General features: G+C 41.9%; 1 protein-coding gene across 1 annotated transcript in view; it reads right to left on the reverse strand.

Moving 5' to 3' along the window:
• Positions 1 to 22261, reverse strand: part of COL19A1 (collagen type XIX alpha 1 chain) — a 309008-nt gene that overhangs the window by 207871 nt on the left and 78876 nt on the right. Inside the window, exons 11-12 of the mRNA XM_036318274.1 lie at positions 20336 to 20380; positions 15678 to 15722 (exon numbers count right to left, since the gene is read on the reverse strand). Coding sequence (XP_036174167.1) covers positions 15678 to 15722; positions 20336 to 20380 — 90 coding nt within the window. The remainder of the gene's footprint in view (positions 1 to 15677; positions 15723 to 20335; positions 20381 to 22261) is intronic.

Genomic DNA, 22261 nt, shown 5'->3' on the forward strand with positions numbered 1-22261 from the left:
GGGGATATTAACATTTATAAACACTTTTAATTTATAGGTATTATTTAACTTTTTTTTATTGCTTAAAATATTACAAGAGTAGTACACATGTCTCCTTTTTTTTCCCCCCTTGACCTTCCCCGGCCTTCCCTACCCCCCAGTGTCTTGTGTCTATTGGTTATGCTTATATACATACATACAAGTCCTTTGGTTGATCGCCTACCCCCACCCCTCAACCCTCCTTGGCCTTCCCGCTGTAGTTTGACAGTCTGTTCGATGCTGCTCTGCCCCTGTATCTATTTTTGTTCATCAGTTTATAATGGTCTTTATTATCCATAAATGAGTGAGATCATGTGGTATTTTTCTTTCATTGACTGGCTTATTTCACTTAGCATAATGCTCTCCATTTCCATCCATGCTGTTGCAAATGGTAAGAATTCCTTCTTTTTTACAGCAGCATAGTATTCCATTGTGTATATGTACCACAGTTTTCTAATCCACTCATCTGCTGATGGGCACTTAGGCTGTTTCCAAATCTTAGCTATGGTAAATTGTGCTGCTATGAATATAGGGATGCATCTATCCTTTCTGATTGGTGTTTCTGGTTACTTGGGATATATTCCTAGAAGTGGGATCACTGGTCAAAAGAGACTAAAAAAGCAATCCCATTTACCATCACACCAAAAAAATTACCTAGGAATAAACTTAACTAAAGAGGTAAAAGACCTCTACTCAGAAAACTATAGGTCGTTGAAAAAAGAGATAGAGGAAGACATAAACAGATGGAAGAACATACCATGTTCATGGATCAGTAGAATCAACATCATTAAAAAATGCCCATACTACCCAAAGCAATCTATAAATTCAACACACTCCCCATTAAAATACCAAAGGCATATTTCACAGACCTAGAATGAACTCTCCAAAAATTCATCTGGAATAAAAAAAAGACCCCAAATAGCTGCAGCAATCCTGAGAAAGAAGAACAAAGTAGGTGGTATCTCAATACCAGATATCAAGCTGTATTACAAAGCCACTGTTCTCAAAACTGCCTGGTACTGGCACAAGAACATACATATAGATCAATGGAATAGAATAGAGAACCCAGAAATCGACCCGAACCAATATTTAACTCTTACAACAATACTGTGAGGTAGGAGTTATGTTTATTTTATATAAAAGGAGACTAAGGTAAAGAAAGCACAGAAAATGTCCAGATTCACACAACTATCATGACAGAGATAGATGAGAATAGAATACAGGACTATATAAATCCATGTATTCCATGAGAATCAATCTAGAACCGAACTATCAAGTCCAGGCTCTTTTTGGAGTTGTATTTTAGAAACCAGACATGTGTGTTCCCTGCAGAATGACTTAGATCCTGACCCCAGAATGATCTGAAGATTAACTTATGCATATATTTACTCACTTGGGCTTTTTCTCCTTCTCTATCAAATTTTAAATGGCCAAAATGTCACAGTGATCTTTTCAAATTCTCAATTCAAGTTCTATGTGCAATTGATATAACAACACCTGAACGAAAAATGAACATATAAATAAGTAAAAATATATTCCAGTGTAAAAGCACTTGATTTATTTGAAGTCATAACTGTTGTTTCTAGTAGCAAATGATTACTATTAATTGTCTGATGGACTATAATCTAATTTAATGCTAATGGGCAATATTTAGTGATTTACTGGCAGGCAAAATCATGTATTTGTGGGACTAGTTTAAAAATAGTCTCAATTTCTAATGTTGGTTGTGTCTCAGGTGCTGATACATTTTTAATACTTAAAACAAAAAGCAACTTAGTGTTTATTTTATGTATGTTGTGTAGCTTTCTGCCTTTGATGGTTGCTTTTGAAGACTGGATAGGAGGAATGGAAAATGCTTACTAGAAAATGTCCTTTTTTATGATAAAGCCATAAAAAAAGCTATTTTATGGCTTTATCATTAATTTTGGTTTCTAGTCAAGTGATTACTGTAGAGCAGCAGCACTGAATCCTTTTCCTGCTATTTTTCTGTGAGATTTTGCTACTACATGTGCCTATGTGCACTTAGATATCACTACTGAATGAACTAAAATCAACAACAGTTTAGCTAGAAATTGTAGGGAAAATTTCAGGAAAAGTGTGGCATAAGTAACAGTTGCCACTTGTTTCTTTCTCATGAACTAATGATATTTAACAATAAAGTTTAATGGAATCCCACTTAACACTGAAGAAATTAGTTTTTAAACTTGAAGTTTGTCAGGGCTTCAATGACGACAGAAAAACGACTATTTTAAAAGCAAACAAAATCATATGATTTAAATCAATTACTTAAAAATTTTGACTATTGTAATAAAGTAGGTTTACATCTGCTTTTTATTTGCTTCTTTTTCTCATAAATGTAACTAAGTAATATTCCTATTTGCATAAAGACCTAAAGTAAAAAACTTGGTCTCAGGGTTTAGAAATGATGATCATTTCCATGACCCCTGCTAAATGGCCCTTTTCTAAGGTGATGTTCAGAGCTTAGTTCATGCATTTACATTTGGTCATATAACAAGAGTTTGACTTCATCACTGCCAGGAAGGCTGACATCAGGAGATAGCTGCTACCCAAGAATAGACCCCATAGTTCACTAGTAGCAGTTGCCCACACAATACCTACGAAAATACTGACGTGACCTAAGGAAACCTCCCCCCCTACCCACCCCCCTCAACAAGCAGGGGTGTTTAAGATAATTCCTATGGAAGTAGAGAGGTCAGAATCTAGACCTCAGCTGTGGGACTGTCCCTCGGCCAGGATATAGATCCCATTCGTCCTGCCATGTGAACGATGCAGTTAGAGTAGAAGGATGAATGAGCGATGATCACCTGACTTAGCGAGCCAGGTATGGGGCAGTAGAATGGGATCGTTCCTATACACCTGAATGATAAACCAGACCGTGATAAACCTGAAAATAGCTGTGTTCTAGGAGATTCCTGTCAGCATAAGTAACTAAATTTTGAGAGAATGAACCACCCCTTCAAGTAATTTTTACTTGAGAACTGACTTGGCTGGGTGTGTTTGCTCAGGTACTATATGAGCTTCTGTTCTGTTATATGTTGCTATCGACTGAGGAATATGCTTTCAAGTGAAGTCTTCTATCCTAGTTCCAGTTCCATGGACTAAGGGCAGCATGCTCAACACTCGGAGGAACCACTTACTCTGACATAAGACTTAAACTGGCCTGAGGCCTAGTTTTTGAACCATAATGAAAAGCTGCAGATTTCTCAACTTGGTTATAATGGATTATAGAAAGAACACCTGAAAATCATCACATAGTATTTTATCTTTGACAGTTAATATAATTCTTTTTGGGTCAGCAGCCATCTGAATTATTTTATTTTGTAACTAGTGAATTTTGTCATTCAAAATTATCCCCTTTCTTTTCCAATTACAGTTTACGTTCAATATTACTTTGTATTAGTTTCAGGTGTACAGAATAGTGGTTAGACAATCATACACTTTACAAAGTGGTCCCCCTGCTATTTCAAGTGCCCACCTGGCACCATACATAGTTATTAAAGTATTATTTACTATATTCACAGCCTCATGACTATTTTGTGATTACCAATTTGTACTTCTTAATCCCTTCATCTTTTTCACCTAGCCCCCAGTGCCCCTTCCCTCTGGCAACCATCAGTCTGATCTCTGTATCTATGAATCTGCAAAGCAGTCAAATTTTAAACACAGTAAAGGCCACAACAAGGTAATTAAAGAAGAAAGGTAGGTCTTATACTAATTATATACTAAGTTTTCTACCAAAAATTGAAATTCAAATTAGTTTTTTCAGAAAACAAGTTATGCTGTAAGCAGTCCGAGAATCTCATGCTGGTGTCACACAAAAGTGAGTGCTTTACTTATTTTCTTTGTTTAACTAATCTAGAAACAAAAAGTTAATAATCTAGAAACAAAAAGACAACCTCAATTATTTATCTTATAAAAAATACATATGGTTAAAATCAGAATACATAGTGTGTAACCCTGAATATGCAACATAGTATATTCATTAATGTAATGTAACATTAATATGCAAATTGACCAAACAGCAGAAAGACTGGTCACTATGACACACACTGACCACCAGGAGGCAGACGCTCAATGCAGGAGCTGCCTCCTGGTGGTCAGTGCACTCCCACAGGAGGAGTGCTGCTCAGCCAGAAGCCAGGCTCATGGCTGGCAGTGGTGGTGCAGTGGTGGTGGCGGGAGCCTCTCCAGCCTCCATAGCAGTTGGATATCCCCCAAGGGCTCCCGGACTGCAAGAGGGTGCAGGCCAGGCTGAGGGGCCATCCCCTCACCCCAGAGTGTACAAAATTTGTGCACAGGGCCTCTAATATATATATATATATGTCATTGTATATATGTGTGTGTGCATATATATATATATATGCATATACATATATTTGATATGTAGTAAATGATAAATCAAAGCAGAACATATATTTTTACTTATAAGATGTGAATCATACATCTCACTATAAACCATCTAAACTAATAATAGCCTAGGTAGTTGTCATGCCCTCATGCATCACACCCTAACGTCGTCACAAGATGGCTGTCACAAGATGGCTGCGTGCACAGTGGAGGTGGGGCCTGGCAGAGGAGGCAGGCTGTGGCAGGGGAGGGCAGTTGGGGGCGATCAGGATGGCAGGGGAGGGCAGTTGTGGGCAGTCAGGCAGGCAGGGGAGGGCCATTGGGGGCAATCAGGCCAGCAGGGGAGCAGTTAGGCATCAATCAGTCTGGCAGGGGAGTGGTTAGGGGGCAATCAGGCTGGCAGGCAGAAGTGGTTAGGGGCAATCAGGCAGGCAGGCAGGCAGGCAGGAGCCAGTGGTCCCAGATTGTGAGAGGGATGTCTGACTGCTGGTTTTACTTATATTTTACTAGAGGTCCAATGCACGAAATTTGTGCAAGGGGCTTGGCCCTCACAGCCCCAGCTGCCTCAGCCCTCACAGCCCTGTCTGCCTCATGGCCCTGCGGCCCTGTGGCCCTGACCACTGGTTGTTTCAGAAGGTCATTCCGGAAGGTTGTTCTGCCGTCTGGTCTAACTGGCATATTAGCTCTTTATTATATAGGATTATATATATAGATATACATTTTACACAAAGAGAATCTATATACAGTGGGGCCTTGACTTACGAGTGTCCCGACTAACGAGTTTTTTGAGATACCAGCTGTCTTTCGGCCGATTTTTTGCATTGAGTTGATAGAGTAATTTGAGTTAATGAGCTCCTTAACGAGCTCCTTAACGAGTTCGGTCTCAGAACGAATTAAACTCGTAAGTCAAGGCCCCACTGTATATAGTAAAAAGCTGGCATTCCCTTTTAAACATGAATTTTAATTATATTAAGTGTTACTCTATTGTAACACTTAAACCGACAGTCGGACATCCCCTGAGGGGTCCCAGATTGGAGAGAGTGCAGGCTGGGCTGAGGGACACCCCGCTCCCACATGCATGAATTTCATGCACCGGGCCTCTAGTTTTAATTATAATTCTCATTCAAGGTATTGTCCTTTCTATTTGATGCTTTATTTCTTCCAGGTTTCTCAATTATTCTCCATAAATATTTTCACCTTATGGTGAAACCAACTCTTTAAAGGCAATGGTTTATTGGTATGAAAAATCAGAAAGGAAATCTTTGCAGTCAAATGTATTGAATGTTTTTCTATACCTCAGAGCCTATGAGAATCAATTTATTACTGATAAACACCAACTATATATAAAAATATCAAAATAACTAAGATTTTAGTGAGATGGTGACTTTAAATTATAGATAATATAACTGTTTTTCTTGTCTATTCTCACTTATTCTTACAGGTAAAATCCCATGAAATAAAACAGGAATATGTGCAAATAAAGCATTTATTTGAAGGCATGGTCTTGCAATGACTGTCATCCTAAAGCAAAAATATTTAAGGAATTCTTTAGAAGAGAAATCCATTTTTAAAAAGAGTCATCACTTAATTATCCTCAGTTATATGATTTATATGGCTATCCTATTATCTCCCTCACAGTTCTATGAGGAAAAGTAATTATCCAGTAGCTTATGACATGCAATTTATCTTATAGTTATAACAGATGTTCATTCTGTCTATAAATACTTATTGAAGAAGCAAATAACTGATCACCATCAAGAAGACTAAATAAAGGCAATTTAATATTTGAGATTATGCTAATTTGAGGTTAACTATTCTGCTTTCTAGCCCTCCTTCTGGCTGTCCAATTTAGATGCCATTTTAGGAAACAATGCAATGGTACTCTTTTTGTTCTTTTTAAAAATAAAAGTAGACTTATGAAATGCAGAAGGATTCAAGTGTTTGTCTGAAGGGATATTTTAGATAACTAATGCACTTCCTAATTTCTGTACTTTCAGTAGAAAGCTTCAAATTTGAAAAAAAAAAAAAAAAGATTGCTTGTATATTGGGTTAACTGCTTTCCTCAGCTCCTATCTGGCCATCTCCATATGGTCTTCTTTAACTCTGGGTCTGGTCACCAATAACCATGTGGAGGTTAAGGAGTCCACTGTAAATTGATCTAAGATATTGCACAATCCTTGTGTTTTTTCTACACCTTGCCTATACCATTTAAACCATCCCTGTATTAAACTCTTTCAACTATTCTATTTTGAATGCTCTATCTCTTTTCTGCAGGAAAAAAGTACAGCTAGTTCTTCTTATTTATTTCCTCAGGAAAAATACCACTAATAAACAAAGCACTTATTTAAAGATTTCAAAATTTAGTGCATCAATGATGTTATGACACAAATAATCTATCTACACTAATAAAAGACAAGCATGCAAATTGACCATACCTTCGCTATGCCTTAAGCCATGCCCACCAGCCAATCAGAGCGACTGTATGCAAATTAACCCAACCAAGATGGCGGCCGGCAGTCACGGAGCTGGAATGAGCAGGAGGCTTGGTTGCCCCGTGATAGAGGAAGCCAAGCTTCCTGCCTGCTGCGGCCGGCTCTGAGCTCCACTCAAGGGAACAAAGTTTCAATTATAGAGGATAATAAACCCCAGATACCTGCTTTCAACTGGCCATGGCCACAGAGCTAGAGTGAGCAAGAGGCTTGGGTTGCCCCTGATGATGGAGGAAGCCAAGCTTCCCCTCTGCCCTGGCCGGCTCTGAGCTCCACTCAAGGCTACAAAGTTTCAGTTATAGAAGGTAAATAAATCCCAGAATAAAAAGAAAAAAGAAGGTAGGTGATCAAGGATTAAAATAACCTGATCAGAAAAATGGAGTGAGCAGCTGAAACTAGTAACATCCACCCCGAATTGGCGAAGTTCCTCAGCTGGCGAGACGGTTTGCAGCCGGGAAGAGCAGAACTCCCCTGGAAAGGTAAAAAAAACAGGGATTTGGGCAGGAGAGTTCGCCAGACCTCTGAGCCCAGAGAGTCGGAGGGAGACCGCGTGGCAGACAGCCGCGTCCCTTGGGACAGGCACACCCCCTGACGGGGAAAGGAGAACCGTGGGATTCCTGGCGCTGCCGGGGGAATTGAGAGCTCGGTCTGTGATCACAGAGGACTGAGCCTAAAGGGGGCAGCCTGAAGAGCTGACCAGACCATGCAGTCCCGGTAAGAGAAGAAGCTTACAGAAACCAAGCCTTCCCCGTTTCCGCGGCCGGCGTTTGTTTGTTTGTTTTCACTGAACCCTGTTCATGGGACATTTCGGATACAGACACTCACCAGTGCTGAAGAGAGGGAGAGTGTGCGGAGGAGTGGAATCTGGGGAGAGACTGAGGAGAGAAGGGGGGCAGGGAGAGGTGGCAGCGAATTGAGTGCTGAGACACCCCTGAGCCCAGGGCTGAGGCAGCCATTCTCTCCGGAGAGTGAGACTCCTCCCCCCAGCCCCCAGGCAAGGAGCACAGCCACACCCAGATTCCACCCTGTAGGAGATCAAGGATTAAAATAACCTGATCAGTCCCTGGGAGTTAACAGGGTCTGGCCTATAGAGGGATTTTCAATCCCAGCAACAACACAGCACTGGTAACTCTTACGCAGCCAGCTCTGGGCAGTGAACTTCCACTGGACAGAGAGGCCCTGTAGCCTCAGAGGCCAACCCCAGAACACTGCCACCCAGAGGCTGACCCACAAACTGACTCTTTGCTAAACACAAAATAAGGCAGTCTGGGAAACAAATGCGGCTTGCTTTAAAATAAGGACTGTGGTTTACAACACAGAGGAACAGTGTATCGCAGGGAAACTCAACACTCTCCTGAATACCTGGCAGGTCTAAAGCGAGCCACACTGAAGAATAGAAGAACTGAAGGACCTTCACTACTGCAATATTTTTTTTTCTTTTTTCACCTTTTAACTAAGAAACCAAGTTTTATTTCTTTTTTTTTCTTTTCTTCTGCTTTTTTTTTCTTTTTTTTTTTCTTCTTTTTTCCATCACCTGATTTTACCCTTTTAATTACTACCTTCTTATTTTTAACCAGTATTATTACTGCTACCATTTTACCATTTTTTTTTAAAGTGCCATTTTATTTTCTCTTTATTTTATTTTGGGATTAGTGTTCTCCATTCTATTTTCATCGTTATATTATTGGTTGTTTCTAGTTTGCATTCATCTCCAGGGAGCTGTTGCTGGAATTTGTTGGGATTAATGGCTGTTCTATAGGAGTATTCTCCTCATATAAAAAAGTCTCTTCCCCTCTTCCACTTCATTCTCTCTTTTCGCTCTTTTTTTTTTTCTTTTCTTTTCTTTTCTCGCTTTTATTTTCCCCCCTCCTTTTTCCCAATTTCATTTTTGCACTCCTTTTTTTGGTCCCTAATTTTCTTTTCTTTTTTCTCTTTTCTCTTTTTCTCTTCCTTCTTCCTTATCCCCTAATTCTCTTAATTCAGGTGGTCACCTTTATTTGGGGTTATTCATATCGTGAATATATTTGTGTATAGTGCCTGGTACGTGGTGCCTTGTTGTGTTGTATTTTGTGCCTTTAAATCAACGCAGCAGATCCAAGCAACAGCAACCTCCTGAGCACCACACCCTCTGCTGAGGAACAGCAGCTGTACATGAAACCTTGCCCCACCAGCCAGAAGAGCCACCACAGCTGTGAACAGCACCCACCAGAGGAGCTGCTGCCAACTGAAGAGCAGCTGCTACCGCAACCACCCGAAGAGCAACCACAGACCAAGGAGTCACTGCCACCAAGGGAGCAGCCACTGAACGACTCAACGTCTAGATATGTCAGCGAGATCAAACATGGGTAGACAAAGAAACCCCCAAAGAAAAGAGAAGGAGGACTCTCCAGAAAAGCAGCTAAGTAATACAGAGGCATGCAACATGACAGAAATAGAATTCAGAATAAGGGTCCTAGAGTGCATAAACCGGATGGAGGAAAAAATCGACAACCTCTGCAAGAAGCTAGAAGAAACAGATGAAAAAATCAACAACTTAAGTAAGACCCAAGAAGAAATGAAGAGTGATATAGCTGCAATGAAAAACTCCATTGAAAGTATCAACAGTAGACTAGGAGAAGCGGAGGACCGAATTAGTGATTTAGAAGACAAGGAAGCAAAACACACCCAAAACGTACTGCAATTGGAGAAAAAAATGAAAAGACAGGAGGAGAGCCTAAGGGAGCTTTGGGACAACATGAAACGAAACAACATACGAATAATAGGGGTACCAGAACAACAGAAGGATGAACAAGGATTAGAAAACCTATTAGAAGAAATAATATCAGAAAACTTCCCTGAGGTGGGGAAGAAAAAAGTCACACAAGCCCAGAGAGTTCCAAACAAGTTGAACCCAAAAAGACCCACACCAAGACACATCATAATTACCATGGCAAATGTTCATGACAAAGAGAGAATCTTACAGGCTGCAAGAGAGAGACGGAAAGTTACATACAAGGGATCTCCCATTAGATTGTCAAATGATTTCTCAACAGAAACACATCAGGCCAGAAAAGAATGGACGGAAATTTACAAAGTGATGCAAAGCAAAGGACTAAATCCAAGAATACTCTATCCAGCAAGGCTATCATTCAAACTTGAAGGGGAAATAAGAAGCTTCACAGACAAAAAAAGGCTAAGGGAGTTTATCACCACCAAGCCAGCAATGCAAGGAATGCTAAAGGGACTGGTATAAAAATAAGACATAAAAAGCTCAGAAAGAAAACAGCCACACAAAAACAGAAATGCCTACAAACAAGTACCTTTCAATAATAACTTTAAACGTAAACGGACTAAATGCTCCAAACAAAAGACATCGAGTGGCTGAATGGATAAAAAAACATGACCCATACATCTGCTGTCTACAAGAAACCCACCTCATTAGAAGGGACTCACACAGACTGAAAGTGAAAGGATGGAAAAATATCTTTCAGGCAAATGGAAAGGAAAAGAAAGCTGGGGTAGCAATACTTATATCTGACAAAATAGACCTCAAAGTGAAGGCCATAACAAGAGATAAGGAAGGCCACTTCATAATACTAAAGGGATCAATACAACAAGAAGATATAACCCTGGTAAACATATATGCACCCAATGCAGGAGCACCCAAATTCATAAAAAAACTCCTGGAAGATATCAAAGGAGAGATCGACAACAATACAATCATAGTAGGGGACTTTAATACACCACTAACAGCACTGGATAAGTCCTATAGACAAACAATCAGCAAAGATACAGCAATCCTAAATGACTCACTAGATCAGATGGACTTAATAGACATCTTCAGAACACTTCACCCCAAAGCCAGGGAATATACGTTCTTCTCAAGTGCTCATGGGACATATTCAAAAATAGACCATATATTGGGTCACAAGCAAAGTATCCCCAAATTCAAGAAAATTGAAATCATAAAAAGCGTCTTCGCAGACCACGATGGCATAATATTAGAAATAAACTACAATAAAAACCACCCAAAATACTCAAACACCTGGAAGCTGAATAGCATGCTATTAAATATTGATTGGGTTACCAATGAAATCAAAGAAGAAATTCGAAACATCCTGGAAACTAATGACAATGAAAACACAACAATCCAAAACCTATGGGACACAATGAAAGCAGTCCTGAGAGGGAAGTTTATAGCTCTACAGGCCTATCTCAAAAAACAAGAAAAAATGGTAGTAAATCATCTAACTCTACAACTCAAAGAATTAGAAAGAGAGCAACAAGAAAACCCCAGAGTGAGCAGAAGGAAGGAGATAATAAAGATTAGAGCAGAAATAAATGACATAGAGACCAAAAAAACAATACAGAAAATCAATGAAACCAAGAGCTGGTTCTTTGAAAGGATAAACAAGATTGACAAACCTCTAGCCAGACTCACCAAGAAGCAAAGAGAGAGGACCCAAATAAACAAAATCAGAAACGATAGAGGTGAAATAACAACAGACCCCACAGAAATACAAATGATTGTTAAAAAATACTATGGACAGCTCTACTCCAACAAACTAGACAACCTGGAGGAAATGGACAAATTCCTAGAAAAATACAACATTCCAAAACTCAATCAGGAAGAATCTAAAAATCTCAACAGGCCAATAACTATGGAAGAAATTGAAGCAGTCATCAAAAAGCTTCCAGCAAACAAAAGCCCAGGACCAGACGGCTTCACAGGGGAGTTTTACCAAACATTCAAGGAAGAACTAAAACCTATCCTCCTCAGACTACTACAAAAAATTCAAGAGGAAGGAACACTTCCAAGCTCATTCTATGAAGCCAGCATCACCCTAATACCAAAACCAGGTAAAGACAACACAATGAAAGAGAATTACAGGCCAATATCCCTCATGAACATAGATGCCAAAATCCTCAACAAAATCTTAGCAAATCGGATCCAGCAGTACATCAGAAAGATCATACACCATGACCAAGTAGGATTTATCCCAGGGATGCAAGGATGGTACAATATCCGCAAATCAATAAACGTGATACATCACATAAACAAATTGAAAGAAAAAAACCACATGGTCATATCAATTGATGCAGAAAAAGCATTTGACAAAATTCAACACCCATTTTTGATAAAAGCTCTCAGCAAGGTGGGAGTAGAAGGATCATACCTCAACATAATAAAAGCCATATATGACAAACCCACAGCCAACATCATACTCAATGGACAAAAACTAACACCATTTCCCCTAAGAACAGGAACAAGACAGGGATGCCCCCTCTCACCACTCCTGTTCAACATAGTACTGGAAGTGTTAGCCATTGCAATTCGGCAAGAAGAAGAAATAAAAGGCATCCAAATTGGAAAAGAGGAAGTAAAACTGTCCTTATTTGCAGACGACATGATATTATTCATACAAAACCCTAGAGACTCCATCCAAAAGCTACTGGACTTAATACATGAATTTGGCAATGTAGCAGGATACAAAATTAACCCCAAGAAATCCGAGGCATTTCTATACACCAATAGTGAACTTTCAGAAAGAGAGATTATAAAAACAATCCCGTTTACCATCGCACCAAAAAAATTAAGCTACCTAGGAATAAACTTAACTAAAGAGGTAAAAGACCTCTACTCAGAAAACTACAGGACGTTGAAAAAAGATATAGAGGAAGACATAAACAGATGGAAGAACATACCGTGTTCATGGATTGGTAGAATCAACATCATTAAAATGTCCATACTACCCAAAGCAATCTATAAATTCAACGCACTTCCCATTAAAATACCAACGGCATACTTCAAAGATCTAGAACGAACTCTCCAAAAATTCATCTGGAATAAAAAAAGACCCCGAATAGCTGCAGCAATCCTGAAAAAGACCAAAGTAGGTGGGATCTCAATACCAGATATCAAGATGTATTACAAAGCCACTGTTCTCAAAACTGCCTGGTACTGGCACAAGAATAGGCATATAGATCAATGGAATAGAATAGAGAGCCCAGAAATCGGCCCGAACCAATATGCTCAATTAATATTTGACAAAGGAGGCAAGAACATACAATGGAGCCAAGATAGTCTCTTCAATAAATGGTGTTGGGAAAATTGGACAGATATATGCAAGAAAATGAAACTAGACCACCAACTTACACCATACACAAAAATAAACTCAAAATGGATAAAGGACTTAAATGTACGACAGGAAACCATACAAATTCTAGAAGAATACAAAGGCAACAAAATCTCAGACATATGCTGAAGCAATTTCTTCACTGATACAGCTCCAAGGGCACTTGAAACGAAAGAGAAAATGAACAAATGGGACTACATCAAAATAAAAAGCTTCTGCACAGCAAAAGAAACCATCAACAAAACAACGAGAAAACCCACTGTGTGGGAAAACATATTTGCCAATGTCATATCTGATAAGGGCCTAATCTCCAAAATTTATAGGGAACTCATACAACTTAACAAAAGGAAGATAAACAATCCAATCAAAAAATGGGCAAAGGACCTAAATAGACACCTTTCAAAAGAGGACATTCAGAAAGCCAAGAGACATATGAAAACATGCTCAAAGTCACTAATCATCCGAGAGATGCAAATCAAAACAACAATGAGGTACCATCTCACACCTGTCAGACTGGCTATCATCAACAAATCAACAAACGACAAGTGCTGGAGAGGATGTGGAGAAAAAGGAACACTTGTGCACTGCTGGTGGGAATGCAGACTGGTGCAGCCACTATGGAAGACAGTATGGAGTTTCCTTAAAAAACTGAAAATGGAACTCCCATTTGACCCTGTGATCCCACTTCTAGGAATATATCCCAGGAAATCAGAAACACCAATCAGAAAGGATATATGCACCCCTATGTTCATAGCAGCACAATTCACCATAGCTAAGATCTGGAAACAGCCTAAGTGCCCATCAGTAGATGAATGGATTAGAAAACTGTGGTACATCTACACCATGGAATACTATGCTGCTCTAAAAAGGAAGGAACTCTTACCATTTGCAACGTCATGGATGGAACTGGAGAGCATTATGCTAAGTGAAATAAGCCAGTCAATGAAGGAAAAATACCACATGATCTCACTCATTCATGGATAATAGAGACCATTATAAACTTTTGAACAATAATAGATACAGAAGCAGAGCTGCCTCAAACAGATTGTCAAACTGCAGCAGGAAGGCCGGGGAGGGTTGCGGGGCAGAAGGTAGGGGGGTAAGAGATCAACTAAAGGACTTGTATGCATGCATATAAGCATAACCAGTGGACATAAGACATTGGGGGATAGGGGAGGCTAGGGGACTGTCTAGGGCGGGGGGATAAAATGGACACATATGTAATACCCTTTGTAATACTTTAAGCAATAAAAAAAAAAAAAGTTAAAAAAAAAAAAAAAGTAAAAAAAAAAAAAGGAGAGGATGGGAGCTTCTGTCGCTGGGGGGCTTGGCCAGCCTGAAAATGGCCCTCATCCCCTCACCCAGACTGGCCAGACACCCTGGTGGAGAGCCCCCACCCTAAAGGGTGTGTGGCCAGCCTGAAAACAGCCATCAGCTCCTCACCCAGGGTGGCCAGGCACCCCAGTGGGGACCCCCACCCTGAAGGGGTGTGACCAGCTGCAAACAGCCATGAGTCCCTCACCCAGGCTGGCCAGGCACCCCAGTGGGGACCCCCACTCTAAAGGGGGTGTGCCCAGCCTTCAAACACCCAACAGCCCCTCACCCAGGCTGGCCAGGCACCCCAGCAGGACCCCCACCCTGATCCAGGACACCCTTCAGGGCAAACCAGCCTGTCCCCACCTGTGCACCAGGCCTCTATACTATATAATAAAAGGGTAATATGCAAATTGACCCTAACAGCAGAACGACTGGGAATGACTGGTCACGATGACACACACTGACCACCAAGGGGCAGATGCTCAATGCAGGAGCTGTCCACTGTTGGTCAGTGCGCTCCCACAAGGGGAGCTCTGCTCAGCCACAAGCCAGGCTGATGGCTGCCAGCACAGCGGTGGTGGCTGGAGCCTCCCCCGCCTCCTTCAGCAGCACTAAGGATGTCCGACTACAGCTTAGGTCTGCTCCCTGCTAGTAAGTGGACATCCCCTGAGGGCTGCCGGGCTGCCAGAGGGATGTCTGACTGCCAGCTTGGGTCCAATCCCCCAGAAAGTGGGCCTAAGCCAGCAGGTGGACATCCTCTGAGGGGTCCCAGACTGCAAAAGAGCATAGGCCGGGCTGAGGGACTCCCCTGAGTGCACAAATTTTTATGCACTGGGCCTCTAGTATATATATAAAAGCATAAGCAACCATTCCAAACTATTGACTGAACAACTGGTTGCTATGATATCCACTGACCACCAGGGGGCAGACGCTCAATGCAGGAACTGCCCCCTGGTGGTCAGTGCATTCCCACTGCCAACCTCCCATGGCCAGCCAACCTCCTGTGACCCCTCCCTATTGGCCAGCTGGCCCCTATTGGCCCTGATCGCCAGGCTGAGGGACCCTATCTGTGCATGAATTCATGCACTGGGTCTCTAGTACTTAATAAGTGTCTAAATCATTTATATATTTATAGAATGTATTCAACTAAAAATGTCTAGATATAATGATCATCTAAACTTGTTTAGAAATATTTCTGACAAACATCAATATATAAAGTCTACCTTACTTGAAACAAGTATTTTAAATCATTTCTATAAAATTATTGAATTGCTTATGAAAGCACAAAGCAAGTTAGATATTCCACTTGAAAGTATTTTCAAGTACACAATTTATCTTTATAAATGTGTATGTCAAGGGAGATATTTACCTTTTCACCAATTTCTCCTTTGATGCCTTCAACACCTTGTTCTCCCTGTAGAAGAGAAATACAATGTGTATAATAATAGGAAAACTAGTTTTAACATATATAATTATTATAATAATTATTATAGCATTTCTAACATTGAAAAAAACAATAATTATCAAGACTATTTCTAATATGTAAGCTCTAAACCAACACTAAGTTAAATACAATTTAAATATTCCTAACTACTAAAGGAATAATTTTCTAGGGTACAAGCTACAGCTTCACTATTTCCAATGAAATTTAATCTCCATAAAACTTAATTTCTCCATATATAGTACCTTTCTCATAGGTGTTTTGCAAATTGAATGCATCAACATATGCCCTGCACAGATTAAGTTAGTCATTATTGTCGCCATTTATATCACTAAATCTAATGGAAACAACCTTCTCAAGCTGACTTCTATGATTGCTGTTCCAGTGAGAGTTGTATGATAATCAAGTTCAGGTTTGAATCCCAGAGTTCAGGCTCCAGCTCTGATACCAGCATCATGCTCTTCATCACCCAGATCTCCTGCATCTCCGTCACAAAAGGGGGATTGGCTCTCAATCACAACATTTATTCTAAAAGGCATAAGTCCCTTGTTGTTCAACTAGACCCTCTTTGACATGACAAACTTATTTTCCCACTTATTTCTGCACAGATATTTACATTATTGACGTTTCATTCATACATTCAACAAATGTTTTACTGAACACCAAATATATGTCATACAGGCATGACAACATAGCCAACAAGTAAGTCATATGCACCCCTCCAAAAAAAAAAAAGGTTGCTTGAATATTGGGTTAATTGCTTTCCTCAGCTTCTATCTGGCCAAAAGAAGCACTCAGCAAATATTGTCTGAGTGCACCAAAGAAGGGATGAAGGGATTCTTAGCTCCAGTTTATTTCTGCAATGCTACAATAGAGTAACACGATATAATTAAAATTAATGTTTAAAAAGGAATGCCAGCTTTTATATATATTAGAGGCCCGGTGCACAAAAATTTGTGCACTAGAGGGGGGTGGGGGGTGGAGGGGTGTGTCCCTCAGCCCCACTTGTGCCCTCTCACAGTCTGGAACCCCTCGGGAGATAACCACCTGCTGGCTTAGGCCTGCTCCCCAGGTGGCAAATGGCAGGCCTGATCCCTAGGTGCCTGTCCAGGTGGCAGATGGCAGGCTGATCCTAGGTGCCTGCCCTGCCTCTCCGGGTCCCGCGCAGGGCAGGGCCGATCAGGGGGTTGGAGCGCCGCCCCCAGTCGCGCACAGGACAGGGCCGATCAGGGGGTTGGGGTGCCACCCCCAGTCATGCACAGGGCAGGGCCAATCAGGGGGTTGGGGTGCCGCCCCCGGTCCCGCACAGGGCAGGGCCGATCTGGGGGTTGGGGCCCTGCCCCGGGTCACACACGGGATGCCCAGGTGGGCCAGCTGCCCTGCCTGGCCGCCCCAGGTCCGGTCGCACATGGGACCAACCCCCTCCCCCCACCCCGCCCAGGATCCCAGATAACAGGCCCTGATGGCCACAGGGCAGGCGGGATGGCGCTGTCCCGCCCTGCCTGCGGTATGCAAATTAGCCACCATCTTTGTTGGCGGTTAATATGCATATCGCGTTGATTAGCCAATGGGAGGCGTAGCTAAGGTATGTTCAATTACCATGTTTGTCTATTATTAGATAGGATAATCAGCACGATATTCATATTAACTGCCAACAAAGATGGTGGCCGGCAGCCATGCACCTGAAGTGAGCAGGAGGCTTGCTTGCTCCAGTGATGGAGGAAGCCAAGGTTCCCCACCTGCCGTGGCCTGGCTCTGAGCTCTGAAAGCAACAAAGTTTCAATTATAGAAGCTAAACAAACCCCAGATACCTGCTTTCAGCAGGCCATGGCCTCAGAGCTGGAGCAAGCAAGAGCCAGCTCTCAGCTCCAGTGACGGCAACAAAGTTTCAATTATAGAAGGTAAATAAATCCCAGAATAAAAAGAAAAAAGAAAAAAAGGAGAGTCTGGGAGCTTCAGTCACCGGCCAGCCCCAAAATGGCCCTCAGCCCCTCACCCAGACTGGCCAGACACCCCAGTGGAGACCTCCCACCCTAAAGGGTGTGTGGCCAGCCTGAAAACAGCCATCAGCCCCTCACCCAGGGTGGTCAAACCTCCATGCGGTGAGAGCCCCCATCGGGGGGGAGGGGGGCTTGACCAGCCTGAAAAAAGCCATCAGCCCCTCATCCAGGCTGGCCAGGCACCCCAGTGGGGACCCCCACCCTGAAGGGGTGTGACCAGCTGCAAACACCCATCAGCCCCTCACCCAGGCTTACCAGGCACCCCAGCGAGACCCCCACCCTGATCCAGGACACCCTTCAGGGCAAACCTGCCAGCCCTCACCCATGCACCAGGCCTCTAGCCTATATAATAAAAGGGTAATATGCAAACTGACCCTAACAGCAGAACGACTGGGAATGACTGGTCACTATGACACACACTGACCACCAGGGGGCAGACGCTCAATGCAGGAGCTGCCCTCTGGTGGTCAGTGTGCTCCCACATTGGGGAGCTCTGCTCAGCCACAAGCCAGGCTGATGGCTGCCAGTACAGCGGTGGTGGTGGGAGCCTCTCCTGTCTCCTCAGCAGTGCTAAGGATGCCCGACTGCAGCTAGGCCTGCTCCCTCCTAGTAAGTGGACATCCCCCGAGGGCTGCCGGGCTGCCAGAGGAATGTCTGATTGACAGTTTAGGCCCAATCCCCCGGGGAGCAGACCCCCTCCCCCCCGAGTGCACAAATTTTTGTGCACCGGGCTATATATATATATGTATATATATATATATATATTCTCTTTGTGTAAAATATATATCTCTATATATAATCCTATATAATAAAGAGCTAATATGCTAATTAGACCAGACAGCAGAATGACCTTCTGGAATCACCTTCTGGAACAACCAGTGGGCAGGGCTGCAGGGCCATGAGGCAGCCAGGGCTGCGAGGGCTGAGCCCCTTGCATCGGGCCTTTAGTAAAATATAAGTACATTCTGCTTCATCTACCCCCAAAAAAGGTATCAGGGAAGAAAATAGTATTTGGGTATATCTGCCACTGAATTCATGGTCTACCTTTTTTCCCACCATTTTTCCTAAAACATAGACTTTAACTTGATCTGTTAATTCAAGCTGACATTGAAGCTGCTAAACACCCGCCTCCTCCCCCCGTACATCAGCCCCAATGACAGCATGATGCAGCCACCACAAACAGCTGCTGGAAAGTCCAAAACTATTTCCCAGCAGATAAATCTGCACATCCCTTGGCTTGTAATTTGACTTGCAGAGGCAGCACATGCTGTAGCAATGGGTTTTGTCTAGGATTGCTGTGAAGAAATTCAGAAGCTTGCTATGTCATCGCTGCCAGCTCAATCTTATCATCGTTATCAAGCCAAGTAAAGGAAGATTTTTCAAAAACTGTAACTATAAGTGTTTTTGAATGGTAATTTTTAGCCACAGAGAAAAACCTGGATGCAATAGTAACTTCTGTTGCTAATACCTGTAAAACTTCCCCAGAGCATAGAAATGCTATGTTTGGCTTTGGTGGGCGTCTACTATTGCATCTGTAATGCTCTCCCTGTGGTGGGATCATCTGGGTGGTATGACAGCTGGCCCCTCCTGAAGTGGCTCCCAGTCCCTCCAGGAAACTGGAATAGACCAGCCTTTGTGTTTCCAATCATGCTGATTACACGCAAGCATACTCCTTCCCAGGAGAAAGAAGCCCTTGGACAGGGAAGGGGTAAAAATGAGGTTCACCTCGGTTAAGAGGAAGATACTGGGCACAGAAAGAAGGCTCACCAATGCACACGTCCTTACTTATTATGAAGTTACCATTCCGAATGAAAGATATTTTGGAAGAGATTAGGTGTAGCATCTTGGCAGTATTTAATAATTTGTCATTGTAATGATTATGTTTAGCTCAATAGGGGGTATAACAAAAGGAAGATAAATAAAAAAATAACCAAACACAGTCGAAGGCGATAAACACTGTTCTGTTCTTCATTTTAGGTTGTGTCAAATAGCAGTGAAAACTGCTGTGTACACTCCCAGGGCCCCTGGAAAGCACTACCATAGCAGTCTCTGGAGAAGCCGTTGCTAAATCGCTCTAATTAAGTCTCTCCTAGTGCGCTGGTCCCTTGAGAAGGGACAGCTTCCATGGGTTCTCTTCGGAGAGATGGTTGAGTGAGTTGTCTTCAGAAAGATTAGTCAGTGGCTTTCTGAAAGTCTCTCAGGGAATTCAGCTTCATCGAATACACTTTCTGAATCTTCACCATATTACATACAAATTCAATGTTCAAGCTGTTAGCATTCTTAACTTATATGCAATACTCAAAAACTCATTACCCTGCCAGCCAGCGGGGCTCACCAGTTGAGCATTGACTTATGAACCAGGAGGTCAGGGTTCGATTCCTGGTCAGGGCACATGCCCAGGTTGTAGGCTCGATCCCCAGTGGGTGGCGTGCAGGAGGCAGCCAATCCAGATTCTCTCTCATCATTGATGTTTCTCTCTCTCTCTCTCTCTCTCTCTCTCTCTCTCTCTCTCTCTCGTCCTCTCTCTCTAAAAATCAATAAACACATATTAAAACAAAACAAAACAAAACAAAAAAAACTCCTTACCTTTTGGCCAGGTAAGCCTGGAGCTCCATGGAAACCATTTTCACCCTAAAGGAAGTACACAGAATAAATGCTATTAGCTACAAAAACCAAACAAATGAATATAGAACTTTCTGCAGCCTTTAATAGCTAGCGCTAATGCTGCAGGGAAAGGTAGCCTGATTCTGAATGTCAGTCGCATGCAGGGGCTTTCCTTCTATCTCTTACCTCACAAATCCAGGATCAGTACTTCCTTTTTAAAAATAGGAAAATGGAGGCTCTGAGAGGTGCAGTTACATGATAACAGCCACCCAACTACTGGCATTAGCTGAGATTTGAACTGAGTTTTCTGACTCTGTAGCCCATGTTTTCCCACATGCTACTCAGTATCCCTTATTTCATTTTCTCTCTTTCAAACTTCTATGCATAATATTAAAGTCTGACATAGACTTTCTAAGGGCCAGACACTGTTCTCACAACAAACCTATCAGGTAGATACTATTATTATGACCACATATTATAAATGATTACAGAATCAATAGGAGCTAGAACTAAGATTTGAACCCATACACTTCAGCTTTGTGCACCTAACCACCACCCTACACTCTCTCATGGGAAAGATTTAATTCTGGCTTGTAAGTGACCTCTTGCCTAAAATCTGAATCAATCTATCTATCTATCTGCTTATGCATATCCTATATAATAAAAGCCTAATATGCTTAAGTGTCTGGTTGTTCGGTCGGACATTCAACCAATCAAAGCATAATATGCTAATTGTATGCTAAAGCTGCTTAACTGCTCTCTATGATATGCACTGACCACCAGGGGGCAGAGAGTTGACCAGTTGTTGACCAGTCGCTATAATGTGCACTGACCACCAGGGGGCAGGCACTCCAACCGGTAGGTGGGCTTGCTGCTGGGGTTCAGCCTATTGGGACTGTGCGAGATGGGCCAGGCACGCTTTGAAGCTCTCCTGCGGTCCTTCCCTGCTGGCCAACCTCCTGTGTCCCTCTCTGGGCCCGATTGTGCACCAGTGGGGTCCCTTGGCCTGGCCTGCACCCTCTCACAATCTGGGACCCCTGGGGGATGTCAGAGCCAGTTTCAGCCCAATCCCGGAGACCAGGCCAAGGGACCCCATGGTGCATGAATTCGTGCACTGGGCCTCTAATATATATATATTTACTTTCTCGCTTATCTGTTGATTGCCTTTGGATCAATTTTTAATTCATATCCAATGCCATTTTACTTGACACAATTACTTGGGAGAACTTTTTGTTCCTTCCATTCTTCTTGACCCTGTCTTGGGTAAAAAGGTTTCCAGCAGATGCTTATCAGTTTCCATTACTGGAATTCATGGGTCACCTCTCTGAGTCTGTTTTGTAAACAGTAAACCAGTTAGAAGGAGATACTTCTGGGAGGATCTGCATGTTCTCGACAGAGGCTTAGGAATTTAGTTGCTAATAGGAATTGACTTTGGCTCTTGAGTTTCAGATTCAGACAGCTCAAAATAAATGAACAATTCCACTGACCTGTCATATTTCTAGCAAACATTTATAATGAATTTATAAGGCAACAGTTTTTTAAACATTTAGATATCATTTTGTAGAATGCCTTAAATAAAATTTGAATATATGAATAAAAATATTGCATCTTAAAACTTTAAAATAGCAATAATATAGTTTTCTAAATATAAAGAGGTCTTTACTCTCATTAATTAATTCATTTTGGAAAGTTTTAATCATTCGCACCAGAGGTGTACTGCTATACACGGACATACATATTACTTTAAAGACTAAGGCTTTTTTTTATATCAGGTTAAATTATCTAAGTGTTCCACAGTATAACTGCTGTCATCACAGTATGTACTAAACACTAAGGCAAAACTTTGTTGCTAATGTAATTAATTGTTGAAGCAAAAATCTATAATAATAAAAGCATAATATGCTAACT

The sequence above is a fragment of the Myotis myotis genome, unplaced genomic scaffold (genome assembly GCF_014108235.1).
Source record: "Myotis myotis isolate mMyoMyo1 unplaced genomic scaffold, mMyoMyo1.p scaffold_m19_p_7, whole genome shotgun sequence".
In the NCBI taxonomy this organism is placed as follows: domain Eukaryota; kingdom Metazoa; phylum Chordata; class Mammalia; order Chiroptera; family Vespertilionidae; genus Myotis; species Myotis myotis.